This window comes from Falco rusticolus, chromosome 13 (genome assembly GCF_015220075.1).
Source record: "Falco rusticolus isolate bFalRus1 chromosome 13, bFalRus1.pri, whole genome shotgun sequence".
Lineage (NCBI taxonomy): Eukaryota > Metazoa > Chordata > Aves > Falconiformes > Falconidae > Falco > Falco rusticolus.
This window is the reverse complement of record NC_051199.1, coordinates 18,567,441-18,584,663: the sequence shown is the minus strand read 5'-3', so window position 1 is coordinate 18,584,663 and position 17,223 is coordinate 18,567,441. Positions and strand designations below refer to the sequence as shown.

Genomic DNA, 17,223 nt, shown 5'->3' with positions numbered 1-17,223 from the left:
AGCAGGAGGCGAGACCGGCGCCAGGGACGGGGAAACACAGGAGAGAAACGCTGCGCAGTTTAAAATGCAAAGCCCCAAACCAGCGCGGCCTCGCCGGTGCAGGCACCTGGGGGCTGGGGGCACAGGTTCTGCTCTGCCAGGGCTCTCTGGGGCTCTTAGCAGTCAGTAACCATGTACCTGGGCCCGGGGGGAAGCTCCAGGATGGTGATGAGGAGCAGGGACAAGGCAGAGGACAACTCTGGCTTCCTGGGAGACAGACACAGCCACCCACAGCCCTGCCCTGCCACCTTCCCACCAGCAGAGACCTGCAAAGCCGGGGCCGCTGGAAGTCTGACATGTCATCATCCTCCTCCCGACCTCCACCCCAACGCTGCAGGCTCTTTAGGGGGTCAACGGCGGTAACCAAGAGGCAGCAGGCAGGACAGGGCCGTGAAAAGACAGGGGTGGCCGCACAGCTTGCATACCTTGCTCCTCCACCTCCTTGCCAGAATCCTCATCCCCATCACCTGCAGCAAGGCCTGCCTCAGGGCCGAGCAGCGCAGCGAGCTTGGAAGTGCTATCGCATGCCAACAAGGTGGTACCGGAGCTGCCACTTCCCAGCCCTGATCGGGCAGGAGAGCAGTCTCCCTCCAGCTGCCCGAGCTCACCTGTGACCACAACAGCATCACGGCTTTGCAAGAACCCACATGAGGAGTCAAGTGTTCACGCTTCAAAACTTTATTCAAGCAGACAGCAGGTAATCCAGCAACGGGGTTTAGCACCCCATACCAGCCACATGCCAGCACACAGCAACACAGCCCGACATCCCAGTAGTCACAGTTGCAATGCTTAGCCATAAGACAGGCTGGATCTTTCTCTGCTGGCTATAAAGCGCAAGATTAAGTCTGACATCAGGATACATGCAAACACTAACTACAGTGAGAAGTCCCAGACAGCAGCTCTTAAATGCCACCCAGAGGAGTGTCACTAGCAAACCAACACAGGCGGGGTTGTACACATGCCTCAGACAGCAGGGTAGTTAAGGAAGTGCAAGGAGCTGCACAAGCCTGGACATAAGGAAAATCCAACCCTCCAAGTTGGTGAGTACTGAGCTCAGTAACGGGGCTGGGGGGCTCGTCCTTGCCTGCTCCTTGGGGAGGCCCAGGTCTCTGCTCCAGATGAACAGTGTTCTTTCCCTCCAGGACTACTGCTGGGGCTTAGGTCACTCGCTTGGTTTAGGTTTTAACATCACATCAAACTGGTTGCAGAGCACAGGGCTGGTGACAGCCAGCTAGCTGCTTTTTGGGAAAAGGCAGTACAGTTTAGCAGGTGTCACACAGCAGCACTGTTCAGCTTCAGGTCAAAGAGCAGAGGGGCAACGTGAGAAAGGTGCCACTGATTTCCACCCTTCCACACAACACCCTGGAGGCCAGACTGGAGTTTCCAGTGAGACCTGGGGAGCAAGCAGCTTCCCATGCATGCACACCAGCATCACTTCAGTGCCAAAGCAGGCCAGGCTCTTTAGTATGCACACACACCAGAGTAATGACCAGAGCCCTCCAGACAGCTGTCGGCCCCAGGCCCTACATTCACCTTTAATTGCCCAAGTCTTTGTAACTGATTTGAAGGAAGTTTACTAAATCACAGAGCACACAGTCTAATTAGCCTAGTTTCTATAAACATTCAAGCACCAGTCCCGTGACTGGAGGCAGGAAGCCACTTCAAGACAGCACAGCTATTTGAAACAGTTCAGCCTAGAGAAGGTAGAATCTAGGGAAGTACATAACAGACCGAAGTTTGTATTTGCATCGCCACAGGAGAGTGAAAAAATAGGACTGCAGGAAACTGATCCATGTTAGATACTAACCATCAAGCTTCGCAGATGACCTTGCATGATAAGCATAGAACAATTATGGGAAACACTGTCCCCGATAATTACGTACACCCATAGTGCAACATATGGAGGTCACTGCCTCCGATATAACACTGTGGTAGGCAAAAACTACCTGGTTCTTTACACATTATGGAAGACACTGCCCCCGATAATGTCAGTTAGGTTTCAAGATACATTAGGTACTGGAAGTTTGCAGGAAGCTGCCATTCAAAAAAATGCCTCAGCTGAGGTAAAAGAAGTTTGTCAGTGCTGCCGTGGGCAGAGCTAGGGCTACACAGCAGGCCCCTCCACCGGAGGAAGGAAGCTGTGCTACCCACACAAGCACACGGCATCTAGAAAGGGGGGTGAAGACGGAGTCTAAAGCCCACAGAGGGGCATGGACACCGCAAGGAAGCCAAATTTCTCATATTTGAGTTTCCACCCAGGTTTTCAGCATTTCAAGGACCACTTTGGAGTGCAACCCGGAGACTTGCTACCAGGTTTACACCTTCAAGTTTCTTCCAGAGGGGTGTTTTTTTGCCACAGAAAGCTTAATTGATAGTTTTCCAAAACTTTTTTTGAGGGGCCTGTTCAAATTATTTTAAATGCAAAGTTCCAGTATCATGTTTGATTGTAATAGCAGATGCTGCTTTATTCAAAAACGACAGTATAACTGTCATAATTATGGAAGGCACTGCTTCCGATAATTATCTTCTATAAAAAAAACACACCATTTATAGTGAACACTGTCACTGATAAATAAATAAACAAATAAATATCTCAGTGCCAAATAAGAGCCATCCTGCAAAACGACATCAGTCAAACAGGGTTTGGCCAGCAAGAGACTCATTTTCCCAAAAGGCCCCAGAGCAACAAGGTCTGAAGTGCCAGTCTAGGGCCATTTCTCAATGCTGCAGGACTGGCTGAGGTGCCAGCTAAGGATATAAATGGGGAATTAGATAATCTTTGGGTCATTTTCCCTGGGTATTGAGACCTGCTTCGGCAGGAGCAAGCTTCCAAGATGTCATTGGGACCCTGCTGTTGAGTAAAGGCAGGCCAGGCACTTCAGAGCTTGCTGATAATCCAGCACTTGCGGGCTTTTACTAGGTTGTTGTATTTTTGAACTGCAGGTTGGTCTCTGCAGCTCCCTGCCACAGAATGGATCCTTGTTGCAAGCATTAAGAGGAATCCATTGCCTGTTTTGTCACTAGGTTTAGGGGGCCAACGATTAAAAACCTAAATAGGTGAGGTACCTCCCCACTCAAGGTACCAGTTCAGGGGTCACCTGAACTATTAGTTTTCAAATATGCTGGAGAGCAAGCCCCACAAGCAGCTGTACGTGACTGGTTTGGACTGTGGTCAGGTGGGAGCCTGATCATAGGAGATTTCATGGTAATCTTAGTACCTGCTTTATAACTGCCTCCTGTGAATTTGTCAATGTCAGATTTAAATTTTATGTTCAACTTTGGTCAAAAAAGATTGGTTGCCAGATAATCTATAGAAACATAATGCCATGTTAGGGAGTGGGTTTCCCTAATCCTGTACCTTAACCAGGTGTTTCCCCATGTCTAGAATTCATTGTCTATATCCCAGATATCACCAACTAAGGCATTGGCAGCCCCTTTAATGGTCCAGGTTGCTAGGGCCAACTGCTGTTGCAGCTCATTCACATCCACGCTGTCCCTGCCGACTGTCAGCAGCTGCAGGTTTTCCAGCAGACTCTGCAGGGTGTGGGAGCCTTTGCCAAAGAAGATATGGCGGAAGGGAGCACGCTGTGGTGAGACGTATGGGGAGAGGAAGTCATACTCCACCTGGAGTAGAGGTGCAAATTTAGAGTTATACTCTCACCTCCCAAGGTTTTCTTTCCTAATCTGTCCCATCATGAGCTCCCAAATTCTGATCCCCACTAAGTCCTTTCCTCCAGCAGCTCTGCAATGGCCAGACCCTCTCCCGATAGCAAGTGCAAAAGTTGGTCCCGTTGACACTAAACAAGTGGAAGAGATGCCGGTCTGCACAGTGCCCACGGCTTCTAAGAAAGAGGCCGATCCCAGCCAGCACTCCCTTCCTTTATGAAGGATGGAAAACCAGTTGTAGCTACCCACCTTCATGATCCTGTCATTCAGGGCTCTGCGGACAACCCTGTCTTCCCTGTCGCTGTTTGCGATGTCTCTTCTCAGTGCATCTGTAGCTCGCTGAAAGTCACCACGGGCGAAAAACAGCCAGTTCAAGGTCAGCCCCAGTGCCTGTGAGGGAGAATCCGTTAGCAAACCTGATTTTCTTCTTTTGCTGCTGCTCTCTCACCAAGAGCAAGCGGGTTTTTTTGGGTTGGTTTTTTTTTTGCCAGTTTAATCAAGTAGCAGAGCAAGTTCCTGGCAGGCTCTTCTGAGGTCACTGAGCTCAGTGACGTCTCTCCCCACCCACAGTTTCTTGTGGGCTTTCAGCAGAGGTGCAAATGAGATGCAAAGCTGCACTCTGCTGTGAATGATAACCAGACAAGAAACCATCCACATCCATTTCAAGAGCTCACCACTGCCGGATTAGCTAAATCTGCCTGCACTGCTCTATAAGGAACACTGATTCAGGTCACACATTGCTACACGTTTGTGCCCAAAAGAGGAAGATGTCTGCCCTGTTGTATCCACTGGCAGCAGAGCCTTATTAACACACAGCCCCATGACAGCCTACAGGAATTCAGTGCACTCAGAGCCCTTTTCTTACCTTCACTTCCTGATTGTAGTGCAAAATTTTCTCCTGGAATGCTAGCAATTCTTCACCGTATCTCTCGAAGTCCAGGAAGAGCTCATGATCATGGGTCAGCCTGAGAGCTATTTGTCCAGCAACTTCTGCAGCAGCACGCATAAGAGCAGACAACTTGTCAATCTTCTTCAGGTTCTCCACGGTGTCCTCAGTAGTGCCCAAGAAAGCATATTCCTTATCTTTCTGCAAGAAAGAAGGCAAGAGTGCTTCATCAGCTAGGATATTTCGCCTCCCTACAGTCTGCTTGCTACTTCCACCACATCTCATCTCCTTGTGTTGCTAAGTAGTGAGACTTTAACGGCAAAACTTCAAAGCACAGGGAACGGAGCTCCTGCATCTCATCCCTCACAGTCTCCAGCTATCAGCTGGATGCTCTGCTAGTTTATTGGACTCAAAGATACACAGACTTTTGCCCCGCCTCAGAGTTCACTGCAGAAGTGCAGGCGGGCAAACCCCAGCACCCAGTCTGGTATGTGCTGGCAGTACCCTCCAACCCTTCTTGGCAGGATAACTCCAGGATTTTTGTGGAAAAAAGTCTGACGCTACCAAAATCCAAGCAATTCATAAGCAGAGAAACCTGTTAGCAAAGGCTCCCAGCTACACACATGCAGTAATAGAGCGGGCTGCTTGGCTGATGCAGTTTCTGCCAGCCTCAAGCTGCAGCAGCAGACCTGAACAGTGTGAGTTAGAACTTGCTCTGGCCAACGGTACTGCTTCCCCAATGCACTTTGCTTGCTGACCAGCAGGCTGTAGTAGTCTTTCACCAAAGCAGCAACAGCTTGACATCATCTTAGTGCTTTTAGCTTCTAAATCATTGACACCTGAGCTTCCATAAAAGCAAGTGCCCTCTCTCCTAACAAAACACAAGTGTTCAGGACTCTGGAATAGAGACTGTAGGCCAACCATGCCCCATGAGCAGTCTTCACAGCAAGCACTGCCACAGCCACCAGGTTGAGATTGCATCGCCTTCCCCCTGAGAGGCTCTTGCACAAACAATGAGCTCGGGACCAGCACCTTGTGCTCTGCCATCCTGGAGAGCAGATGTCCTTACAGCACCTTCCACAAAAGGAGCACACCAGGCAGGCAGATAATACTTACATTGCAGAAACCAAAGGAAACCACTGGGATTCCCGAGTAGGCCAGGAAAGGGAATGCTGCATTATCCAGACCAAGGGGAACACTGCAAAAGACAAGTTTTGAGAAGTTACCAGCCAGTTTGGACATCCCAGGAGAAAAGCTAGAAGCTCTAGCATTGAAGCTCTGAGCCAAATGGACTACTCTGTCCAGACAAGACTGGCTCTGGTAAGGAGTCCCACCTGCTCATCCATTTCTTTCTGGCCAGTGGCCTTTGTACAAGGCTGTTTTGCCCTACAAAAAGGTGTCTGGGCTGCCTACAGGCAGCTGAGGGCAGCACTGAGCACAGCTATTGTTTTAGTGTTGACACTTGTTTGACCCCATTGCAGCAGGTACAGCCCACCCCAGACAACGGTATGACACCCCAGCAAAAACAGCAGAAGCTAGTTAGTTCGTGCCTTTATGGATATATGCTTCCCCAAGGAGCAGGATGACAATACTTACACTGTTTTTACCCAGTCAGAGCCAACTCTGTCATACAGGCTTCCCGAATCCTTTGTTGGGTCCTTCACCTGCAGAGATGACAGTCACTGCACTTGTTCTGACCTCTGCTTGGGCTTCCAGGTCCATCCTGGAGCTTGCATTGCTGTGCAGATGCCAGAGTCAGGTGCTCCCCTGACCTTTCTTCACACAGGCATGGTTCACGCAGGACAGCCATTCACCTCCCACTGAACTGTGGCATTTGCTGACTTTAGATTATGCATGCATGAACTGCAATTCCCAGAGCCCAGCTGACTTCAGACAGGGCCCTCCAGAGTAGCTCAGCCCTTTCTCCTCAGAAGGTGTTAGCTGGGGAAAGTGACCCTGCACAGCTCTGGCTGCTTTCAGCTCCTCCTTACGACTATAGTCACCTTGACTAGCCCAAGACCTTTCAACTCACCCCCTTCATAGTTCTCTCCAGCAATGTGTACAGCAATGGGCTGGCAGAAATCTTCATGTGGCTGAAGCCTGCAAAAACGAAAGGGTGTTTGACATGCTGGCACAATTAACCACTACTGCTGGAGCTGCTCAGCCCTGTGACTGAGCAACAACTGATCTTCAGCTTGTTGACAAAGGATCTTCAACTGACACAGGACAGTCTACTGAGACCTAGCAGAGCTGCCTCCAGGCTTCAGCCAAACAGCAGCATCAACCCCAGGTTAAGGGATGTCTGTCAAGCTATTCCAGTCCCACTCAGTTTCAAGAAACTTAGAGCAGCAGGTTACCTAGGACTGCAGCATCCAAGTTAATGTAAGTGAAGGCTTTCGCATGCAGCGTGGCAGAGTACCCCTAGAACAAAACAAGTATTTCAAGGTCAGGAGTAGCACTAAAACACCAGGATGTTTAATCCACAGAACAGGAAATCACAACCCCGCAGTCATCACGCAGAAGTCTTATCAAAGAAACAGTACCTCCAGCCATTCAGTAGCACCCACAGCTCCATAGTCTCCAGCACTCCAGCTAGCAAAGATGATGCTGCGTCTTGGTTTGTAGCCATCTGTAAAGAGAGAGTCTGAGATGCCTGCCCTTCCCCCACAGAGATGTAGATTAGCACTGAGGGCCTGGGTTGATGAACTGCCTGCTCCTCAACACAGCTGAAGCATTCCAGCTGCTGCACACAAACATGCACACTAGTGGCTGCACGGACACCATACCCTTCCTCTCCCACGCTGCAGAACGGTGTAGGAAAACCATGCTGTCTGTATTTTCCCCCTTTTTTGGTTAGCTGCCTGAGCCCAAAATTAACCCTAGAGACAAGAGCACTCACACTAAGTGCCACCATGCAACTCCCACCACTCCAGCTGGTCAGCCACTTCAGCATTTTCCCACCTCCAGGCCCAGCTGTCCAATAGACAGCTCAAGTTTAAGGTTTGCACTGTATATTATCCAAGGGCATTCTTGCATTCAAGCCATACCAGATAAAAGCAGACAGTCCCTTGGAAGCAAGCGCTCACTGCAGACAAGCTGTCTGTGTTGGACAACTAATAGCTTCTCAGGAAGCTTTGTCAGACTCGCTATGCCTTCCCAAAGAATTATTTTGCAACTGGGCTCTTCAATGTTAACACACACAAGAGCTAAACCTGCATCACCTCCCACCCCCATGCTTTTGTACACACATATTTACCATTTTTCACTATGTCTGAAATCACACGGGCAAGTTCCAGCAACATAGCAGTTCCAACGCCAGCCTTGGCTGCTCCCGGGCCCCAGGAGTCTCTCTGGGCTCCGATCACAACATACCGATCTATAAATGAGACATTAAGATTCGAGCTGCAAGCTTCAGGTTGCAAACACCACTTATCAGAAGAGCAGCTCTGAGCTTCTGTATGAGGAAGAGAATATGGAGTCTGACCCCTGGATCTGGCACACTGTTTGCTTTCATTTAGCCTTCCCCTGACAGCATGGTTCAGCTTTTTCCTTGACCCTTAGGGAAGGGTCTTGGTTCTGCTGAGGAAGTAGTTGTCTCTATCTGGGAGCAGCTGTCACATTCTGATGATCACAGAAAAGGAAGGGTTCCCCTCAAGACCGAGCTACAAGGCAGTTGCTGTTACCTGGTTCTTCATATCCCTTGATAACGCCAAAGATGTTCAGAATCCTCCTGTCCACCATAACGTTGTTCACTTCCACTTTCACTGTCATGTTGCTTGTGCTGCTCAGTGTCACCTTACATCCCAGGACCCCAGCTTTCCACTCCAGAAAGCAACTGTCTCCATCCATTTTGCTGAGGGAAAAAAAAAAAAAAGAAGAAAAAAAAAAAAAAAAAAAAGAGATCCTTTGAAGTCATTATTCAGCTCTGACCTCGTTCAGCTATCCTGTGAAAAAAACAAGCCTGCAACTGCAGGCGCAGCCTTGTTCAGGGCCTGCTCAGGTAATAGCTTGCAGTCCTGCATCACTATTTGCAGAGGCAGGATGCAGAGGCCAAGAGGAATCCAATACTAGATTAAGTTCAGTCTTTAAGACAGGAGACATGGATACAAGTGACGTTTCTCCAGCCAGTTCCAGTAAGCGCTCCCTGCCATACACAGGGGAGACCAGGAGAGAGCTCCCTGGGCTCACAGCACCTCAACACCATCCTCACTCCTGCAAGAGTGCCACAGCAGACTAGCCTGCAAGGCAGGAGAAAGTGTTACCTGAACAGCTTGCCTACTGCTTGGCTAGAGATAGTCTGAACAACAATGCGAGGCAGTCCAGAAGATTCCACTGGTGGGAACTGGGTGTGGTTGAAAGAAGGAAAGCCTGGGGTGAAAGGATCCCCAGTTCCAAGGTGAGCCTGTGAAAAGCAAGAGGAGTCCTCAAGTCTCAAAGGAGCCCAACAATTTTCATTTTTTGTGTGAAAGGTGCATGAGAACAACAAACAGGGGAGCCAGTTGCATACTCACATGTCCAAAGGGGACAAGATCATCTGTGTCCTTGTACTCGGAGGGGTCCAGGTACATCAGGGCACCAACTGCTCCGGCCTCTTTGGCATTTTCAACCTGAAGCAAAAAGGAACATTAGCTGCACATTTACACTGCAAGCAAAGGGGGTTAAGGCAAGTACATGGAGTAATGGGGCAAAGGGTTGTGCTCCTCAATGCCTAACTCCACAGGTTTTAACAGCTACTCAATAGTGATAAATACACAAGGAAGATGAATACTAGCAGCTCGGTTTTACTGCAGGCAGACTGGGTCTAACACCCCTTTGAACAGTTAGGACAGTCCATGGTCAGTGTCTCACCCCATGATTCCTTCAGCTCATACTTGCTCCTCAGAGCAGCTTACAAGATGTTCTTTAATTTTCATTATGCTCCATCTGTTTTCCCAAGATTACATTAGTCTCAAGACAAGATAAGCAGCCACTGGACGCTCATCTTCACATGGAAAATAGAGGCAAAGCGGCCTAATGAGGACCCTGTTTAACATAGCTACAATTCAGCTGCCGCTGATATGCCACCAGTACAAACACCCTTCGCAAGGCTAGGCACCAGTCTGAAAAGTAGGAAGGGAACTGGAGAACCAGTGAGCACCCCTTGCTGGAGCACTTTTCAGTTCTGCCTGTGTCTGATGCATGCAGGCAGGCAGAGTCTGACAGGAAATCCTACGGCCCGGCCTCCCCAGGAGCACCCCATCTGAGGGGTAGCTCTGGGTCAGACCTAGAACAAGCTTGCATGCAGGACTCTGATCCTTTAGGCTGCTTGGCTATTCAGTTCTACTTGCTACAGAGGAAACATCACAGCAACACGCAAAGCAGCTGACTGGGCATGCAGTGACAGCTCCTTCACTTGGTGCAAGTGAACAGTCAGCAAGGGCCTAAGTGAGACACTACAGCCAAGCTTTGGAAGTATCTGGCTGCAGCAGCAAGAGGTGCTCGGGAGGCAAGGCTGTTCTGCTTCTAGCAGCCCTGCTGCTGCATCCACCAACACCAGTCAGCTCTGCACTCTGTAGCCCCCAGGCTGCCTCCCGGCCACATCACTCCAGATGTCTGGCTGTCCCAGCAAGACTGCCAGAGGCCAAGAAGAATGACACCATGAGCACTAACCAGCTCTGTTCAGTCCTGGTGTCCAGACCTGCAGATGAGGCTTAGTGCAAACAAACAAGACCAGACCTGAACGAAGACATGCCTCTGTGCCTTGAAGAGGAGGAAGCATAGCTTCCAGCTGCAAGTTTGCCCAGGCTTTGGGGCACAGGCTGCTTACCTTCTCAGCAAGCGTTATTTTTCCAGCTCTAAAGATGGTAATAGTTTTATTCAGGGAAATACCCAGCTTCTGTATCTTCTGAAAATCAGCTTTCCGTCCATAGTTCACATAGACTGGTTTGCCCTGGAACAGAAACAGTGGGTATAAATGCAGCAGTCCTATGTCAGTAAGATACTTCAAACAGCCTACAGAGTCACAGTAACAGCGACTCCTGGTAACATTAGGGAGTTCAAGCTCAGCAATGTAAACTCTGATCACATGCAACATGCCTGTTGGAGCAGCACTTCTGTCAGGGTTCCTGTCTAGATCCCAGAAGAGAAGTTTAAACAGTTACTTCTGCATCTTGCAGAAGCAATAACACTATGTGGGCCCACTCCTTGCCCCACAGTCCTCACCCTCCCCAGCCCAGCTCTCCAACTGGGGAGGGTTTTACATACTCTGTATCCTGAAGGGACATATTTTGGAGACTGACACCTGGTAAGTGTGCAAGCACTTTTTTTTCCATGATCTTCTTGGAGTTACTTACAACAACAGAGTCACTCAAGCTGTAGGCCACATATGCATCGGGACTCTCCAGTTCCTCTTCTAAACCATTTTCCACAATAGACACTTTGTTGTTGCTCCTGTTAAATGTAAAGAGACAGCATTATGTTCTTCTATACATAAACTCCCTATTTAACTAGCTCGCATATTTCTGTCTGTGCCCTAGCAATTCTGATCAAGTCAATGCAGAGCCTGAAACAGGCAGACTCATCCCAGCACTTCTGTGCAAGAGTCTCTGGGGTCGCTCACAGACATTAACAAAGGCCAATTTCTAAGACAAGTAGCAGAAAGAATCTCTGCTTTCGAGTCTTAGTCCCCTCCACAGGAGGGGCTAAGCAAATTTATTTTCCCTGGACATGATGGGGCAAGTAAGACATGAGGGTATGAGCTGTGTGCCAGCACAATGCCTGTTGATACCCTCCTGAGCTACTGTAGGAGCCACTGCCAGGTCTGCAATGCCTGTCTGGGTGACAGTCACCCATGCTAGACACAGGGAATCTGCTGTTCGGCTAAGTTTTTACTCAAGTTTGTTTTCTCTCCACTTTCTAAGCATGCCTTGAGGAAACAGCTGTCCTAGCAAAAAGCATCCAGCAGGCTGCTACCAAACCTTCTGGATTTAGAAAGCCTGAGAAGAGAGAGAAGCAGCTATTAACCGGCTCACAGTTTTAGCACTGCTTTCAGCAGAAATCAGCAGTCTTGTCTGCTCAAGACTACAGGTAATCATGCTGTAAGGAAGAGATCTGCATCTCTTCATCAACATACCTGCCTTTAACCTGCAGCTTAACATAGTGCTCATCGTTCCACACTTCATCCAAGTGGAAGCTCGTGAACTCATCATGAATGTATCTAGCAATCCTCTCATCTTCATTCTGGCCAGCTTCAAAAGAGTACTTTTTCACTCTTTGCCTGTAGGTAACAGACGTACAGCTTAGGCTACAGCACCAGGTTGCACTGCAGTGCTCCAGCCTGCAAACCCAAGTTGGATGAGCCATTTAAGCCCATATTCAACCACATGCCACCCCACAACATCTCCTGTTCTCCAAAGGAGCCTGAGTTCTGCTCACAGGCTGTGCCTCTCTCATAGCTAAGCTTTCTGGAACTGTTACCTCAAGCCATCTTCAAGACGTCTGGCTGACAGCTTATCTGTCAACAGGGCTCTGAGATCAGGCCAGTAAATAATACGTGGTCCAGGAACCTCTTCTTCCTCAGTTTCATCATCACCACCCGCTAAGTAAGATGCAGTAGGAGTCATCTCACACTTGCCACTTCCATCCAGACACTTGCTAGCCTTCTGCATTCGTCCGCGATAACTCAAGTAGCCGATCAGAAACCCTACAGACAGAACAGGTATTTCTTTGTGCTGCAGAAAGACAACTAGACGAGCCCCACACCATACACGTGCACTCAAAGCAGCTTCAGGGTTAAGATGCATGTCTGCTCTCACACCATTTTTGAGAAGGACAGCAGGAATATGCAGCCTGACATTCTGCCTGAGCCGGCATGTTTTAAGGTACACTGTAAACCTGATCTTGTGCTTGGCAGAGTGCCACCAAAGGACTTTGGGAAGGGGAATGCTTACTTGAGGTCAGTAGCAACGTTAAAACCCTTGAAAGCCGAGCACCAGAGGCTTTACTGATATGTTAAAAACACTTCTCTAGAGTTGTGGGAAGAATTAATAGAGGGAAAACTAGTACACTTGCCACATGGACCAGTTCGCCCTTTAGCCAAGGCACAATTCCACTGCCAGGCTTCACACTTCTTTGTGCAGTTCTGTACCATAAGTCTGAGCTAGACACAGAGTTAGTGACCAGAAGCTGTAGCCTGGATCCAGGCTCTTTAAATTATCTCCTGAAATAATACAGATTCATATGTTAACAGCCTTAGATACACTCAGTATCAGAATCCCCTTCACGCAGTTGCCTCCCACCCTTCCTTACCAATCAAAAGAAGCAGGACAGCTGCAATGACTAGGAAGAAGAGATTTTTGCCACTCCTCCGTGGAGGAGACATGCTGGCATGCAGGTGCTCTGGTCTCCCAGTTTCCGCTCCTTCCTCATCATCAGCAGACAGCTTCATCTCCACATGGCTGTTGTCTCCATCCGTTTGCCGGGCAATGCTGAAGCGAGTGTATGACATCGGCTCACCACCAAACTGTGTTGAAAGACTGTCATGTAATGGAAGCATTTGCCTCACCACCCCACAGTCCATGCAGCCAGCTGTACCTATGCTCCAAACCAAATACAGCTTGTTCACCTGAAATTGCTCCAGTGTGGCCTGAGCATTTGGCTGTCAGTAAGTCAGGCTGCCTGCTCTGAACAGACAGCTAGACCCAGACCTGCTCAGGATCTTCAGAGTCTATTTTAGCATCTGTTTTCCCTGCACAAGCCAAGAGCCACACTGGTCAGAGTCTAACTTGGGAGTCTGTTACAGATATGACACAGTCAATGGCATCAGCATTTCCCATGTGACCCCATGGAAACGTTGAGAAGCAGAAACTCCTAGTCTTAATCAGGAGTGCACTGATCTGACCTGAACAGGTACAACTCACACAGAAGGGAACTTTGGTCAGGACAGAGGAAAGGGAAGGCAACCCCTCCATGGTTGTGCCTTTGAGCCACATCCACTTTGACATAAATACTCTCATCCAGCATCTAGATAATCTTGTATTAAACTGCCCCAGGCTACTCTTAAATTACACTGTTGATGAGTATTATAAAGCAGCCAGGCTGAAGACAGATGACCCACGGGAATCCTGCTACCTCAACTAACAGCCCAGAGGAATAGTTTTGGGAGCAACAGTCCTGCAGTCGCTCTCCACTGTACTGGAGAAGCAGCTGGTGGCAAACACTCAAGCCTGGTTACAATCTCAGCAGCTTATCCACAGTCCTCTGCTTACTCTCAAACCACAAGTCAGCGGCTCGAGGTGAAGAGACCAGACGTCAGCTTTGTTGGTCAAAACTAAACCAATGTCATCTCAGACACGCAGTTCCATTCTAGCCCACGCTACCTGCAATGACACAGCTGGCTGCTCACATTCTAGAAAGGGCAACACTGCAATCTGTCCTGGAAGTCTCCCTGCTCAGCTGCTTGGCAGCTTGGCTCCTCAACCCCATGTATTCCCCATACTTGTTCAGAGACCAAACCATCACATTTGCAGTCCTAGCCTCGGGTCATTTCACAGTACAAGCTCTCTAGGACCAGCGGGCTACCTCCTCCTGCACATTTTTTCAAAGCAAAGCTTGCATTCAGAGGCTGGACTTGTGAATTCCCACCCCAAAAATAACATAACTGAGCACATGTTTATTGTACCAATAGGCATTTAAACGGCTTCCTCAGCAGCACTTCCTCCTGGAACACTGGTCAAGGCTTACCCCCCCTCCTTATCAGCTTCCTGAGAGACCCAAGACATTGTAACAGTTAAGCGGTTCAGTGCTGGTGAGGTTATCGTTAAGCCACCTCCTTATCTAGCTACAGTGACATCTGGTTCACAATGTACACAGCAACACCTAACGCTGCTTTGAATTCATCATCTTCTCCAATACTGACGTGGATGCTGTTGAATGTTTCTTCTGCAGTATCACCAGCCCACCAAGAGACAAAGGGCACAGGGGGAACTGTGTCTTACCAAGTTAGAGATTGCTGCTCTGGCATGGTCCATCGCCTTCTGGAAGGGTGTCCACCAACTCGATCAAAGCTCTAGAAGTTCACAACACAAGTCAAGTCAGGCTGTTCCCCTGCCACTGCGTAAGATATCCAAGATCAGTCAATACCACTACTGCAACGCTTGCCCATGGATTTTACGTGCATGCTTCTACATAAAGTCACAATGTTGGTGAACCACACCAACCTTGAACGCAGCCTAGAAGTTCACATACTCCCACTGCAAATATAAATTCTGATGAACAAACTGACTCACGTGTGTGTGTGCGCAGAAATGAGGAATAGTCTCAAACAGCTAATTTCAGCCAAGGGTCTTATCTACTCAGAGTGCTGCAAGAGGCACGTGCTCAACTGTGAAAAGGGACATCATGTATCTGGATGGAAAACTGAGTCTGATTAGCAGCCAGAAGTAGCACAATGCCCTAAGGCAAACCAGCACAAACCCTAACCCTGCTAAAACACTTCCAAATGCAAGGTCCCTTCTACATGTCTATATTCTTTACTGCTTTGTGAAGGCAATTTCAATTTTGACCAGTCTCCCAGAATAGCCATGAACAACTCTCCAAAAGCATTTTAGTAACTTTTATACTTAGGATTTCTCTAGACAGCAAACTTATCCAAAACATAAACTGCAACCAATTTACTTCAGCATTTCTTTCTGAAAAGATGCTTGAAAAAGCTTTGTAGGTTAGTGACTAGACAGCTTGGGTTGAGCCGGGTGTTTGGGTTGGCAGCGTGTAACTTGAGCGTGCCCTCAAACGACAGCTGCTAGGAAATTTCTTTGAACTGGTCTTCAGATGCGTGTGGATTAGCTTTACACCTGGGAGCTCTGCCACAGAAGCAGGTTTTGTTTGCAGATCAAGGGTTAACCGTGGCCATCCGCTCATTTCACCTTTTGTTTAGGGCAAGAGTACACGGAGATAGATGAACCCCCGGAGGCTTTGCGCGGCCTTTTCCACGCGGCCACCCGCGCCCAGGCTCCCACCCGGCAGGCCGGGCACAGCATGGCGCGCACCGAGGGTCCCCCGGGGGCCAGGCCAGCTAGGGCAGGGCGAGCGTCAGGGCCGGCGGGCGTCACAGCCGGCAGGGAGCCTCCCCGGGGCCGCGGGGCCCCTCGCGGCCCAGGCCCTTCCTCCAGCCCGCGCTCCGGGCGCCTCACGGGGCACGACCCCCCTCCCTCCCGCCCAGCAGCCCCGGGAGGCGGCCAGCGGCTCCCATTCCCTCCGAAACACGGTACAGGAGAAAAATAAACCAGGCGCGGCCCCCGCCGGTATCGCGGCCCCCGGTACGGCGGGCCGGGCCCGGCTGCGGGCCGACAGATAAGCGGGCCGGGCGATACGCCGCGCGCCGCGGGCACGTCTGCCCTGCGCGGGAGCCCTGCGCGCGCCTGCCCCCGCCGCGCGCCCTGCACGCGCGCCCTGCCGCCCGCCGCGGCACGCGGCCCGGCAGCCTCCGCCGCCTGCGTGCCTGCCTGCATGCGCGCGCACCGCCAGCTGCTGCCGCTGCCGCTGCTCCTACCGCTGCTCCTACCGCTGCCCCTGCTGCTGCTGCTGCCGCCGCTGCGCCGCCGGTGCGGCCCGCGCTCCCCGCGCCCCGCCGCTCCGCCGCCTCAGGCCGCCCGCCGCCCCCCGGCCGCCCCCTGTGACTTACCTCGCCCCGCCGCGACACCAGCGCTGCACCGGCAGCCGCAGCGGCGCGCAACCTCCCTCCCGGCTTTCCGCCCCGCCCCGCCCCGCCCCCCGCAGGAAAACGCCCGGCCCCTCAGCCCCCCCTCAGCACCCGAGGGGCCGCCCGCCCGCCCCCCGGCCCGGCCCTGGTTGGCTGCCGAGCTGCGCAGCGGCGGCGGGGCGGCCTGTCCCTGTCCCCTGTCCTCTGTCCGCTGTCCCCTGCGCGCCCTCCGGCGGGGCCCGGCCCGGGCACCCTGGCGTGCGCCCTTGGGTGGCTGCGCCCGCTGCGCGCGCCGCGCCGTTGCTGCCGTGCTGCCCTACCGCAGCAGCTCCCGCCGCGGGGACGGTGTCTAAGGCCGCCGCGAGCTTCTCACGTTGCCTTCGGGTGCCCCGGGAGGGCGGGCAGCCGCTTGCCGGTGGCACCCGGTTGGCGGGGCGGCTGCGGGTGCCGCCTTCCCCGCGGGGGGCGGGAGCAGACCCCGCACCGCGCGTGGCACCGGCGGCGGCGAGAAGGAGCAGTCGCAGGTTCATCGGTGCCACCCGCTCAGCACTTTGAGGGCAGAGAGCAGGGAAGGTGCTTTCCTCCCTGGGTGGTGCGGACCAGAGGCAGGACTTGCGCTGGCTTGGGATGTGCTCAGCATCCCCAGGTCCCGGCGAGCCGGCTGTGCTCGGGGCTGCCTTTTCGGCTCTGAGCGAGCAGGGGCACCCAGGCTGCCTTTTCTTCACGCTGTGCTACCCGAGGCTGCTGTTTCATTTGCACAATGAGAAGCGCGGCAGGCCTTCGTGACAGCCAACTGCAGTAGTGCACAGGCACAAGAAACAAGGGTGGCCCATGTCAGCAGAGCAGTTTCTGTGGCTACTCACGCTGTGCTGGCAGAAGCATCTGTCTGGTGGACACCGCAGGATTGCTCCAGCTCTGTATTAGCTGCTCCTCGCTCCAGCCCTCTCCCTGGGGC

General features: G+C 51.4%; 1 protein-coding gene across 6 annotated transcripts; it reads right to left on the bottom strand.

Moving 5' to 3' along the window:
• Positions 1–701: 701 nt before the first annotated feature.
• On the bottom strand, positions 702–16,813 carry TFRC (transferrin receptor). 6 transcript variants are annotated; one of them, XM_037406696.1, is made up of 19 exons: positions 16,589–16,813; positions 14,566–14,636; positions 12,878–13,104; positions 12,047–12,272; positions 11,703–11,846; positions 10,924–11,020; positions 10,398–10,520; positions 9,103–9,198; positions 8,854–8,993; positions 8,275–8,444; positions 7,848–7,967; positions 7,135–7,220; positions 6,949–7,012; positions 6,624–6,691; positions 6,188–6,255; positions 5,708–5,789; positions 4,571–4,792; positions 3,955–4,095; positions 702–3,663 (listed from the first exon to the last, which is right to left on the bottom strand). In XM_037406696.1, the coding sequence occupies exons 1-19, from the start codon at positions 16,796–16,798 to the stop codon at positions 3,421–3,423; spliced, it is 2,598 nt and encodes an 865-aa protein (XP_037262593.1). In that variant the 5' UTR covers positions 16,799–16,813; the 3' UTR covers positions 702–3,420. The 6 variants fall into 6 exon arrangements, with proteins under 6 accessions (XP_037262593.1, XP_037262594.1, XP_037262597.1 ...); XM_037406697.1 differs by lacking the exon at positions 16,589–16,813 and adding an exon at positions 16,251–16,333; XM_037406700.1 differs by lacking the exon at positions 16,589–16,813 and adding an exon at positions 16,251–16,333 and having other exon boundaries at positions 12,878–13,091.
• Between the last annotated feature and the right edge of the window lie 410 nt (positions 16,814–17,223).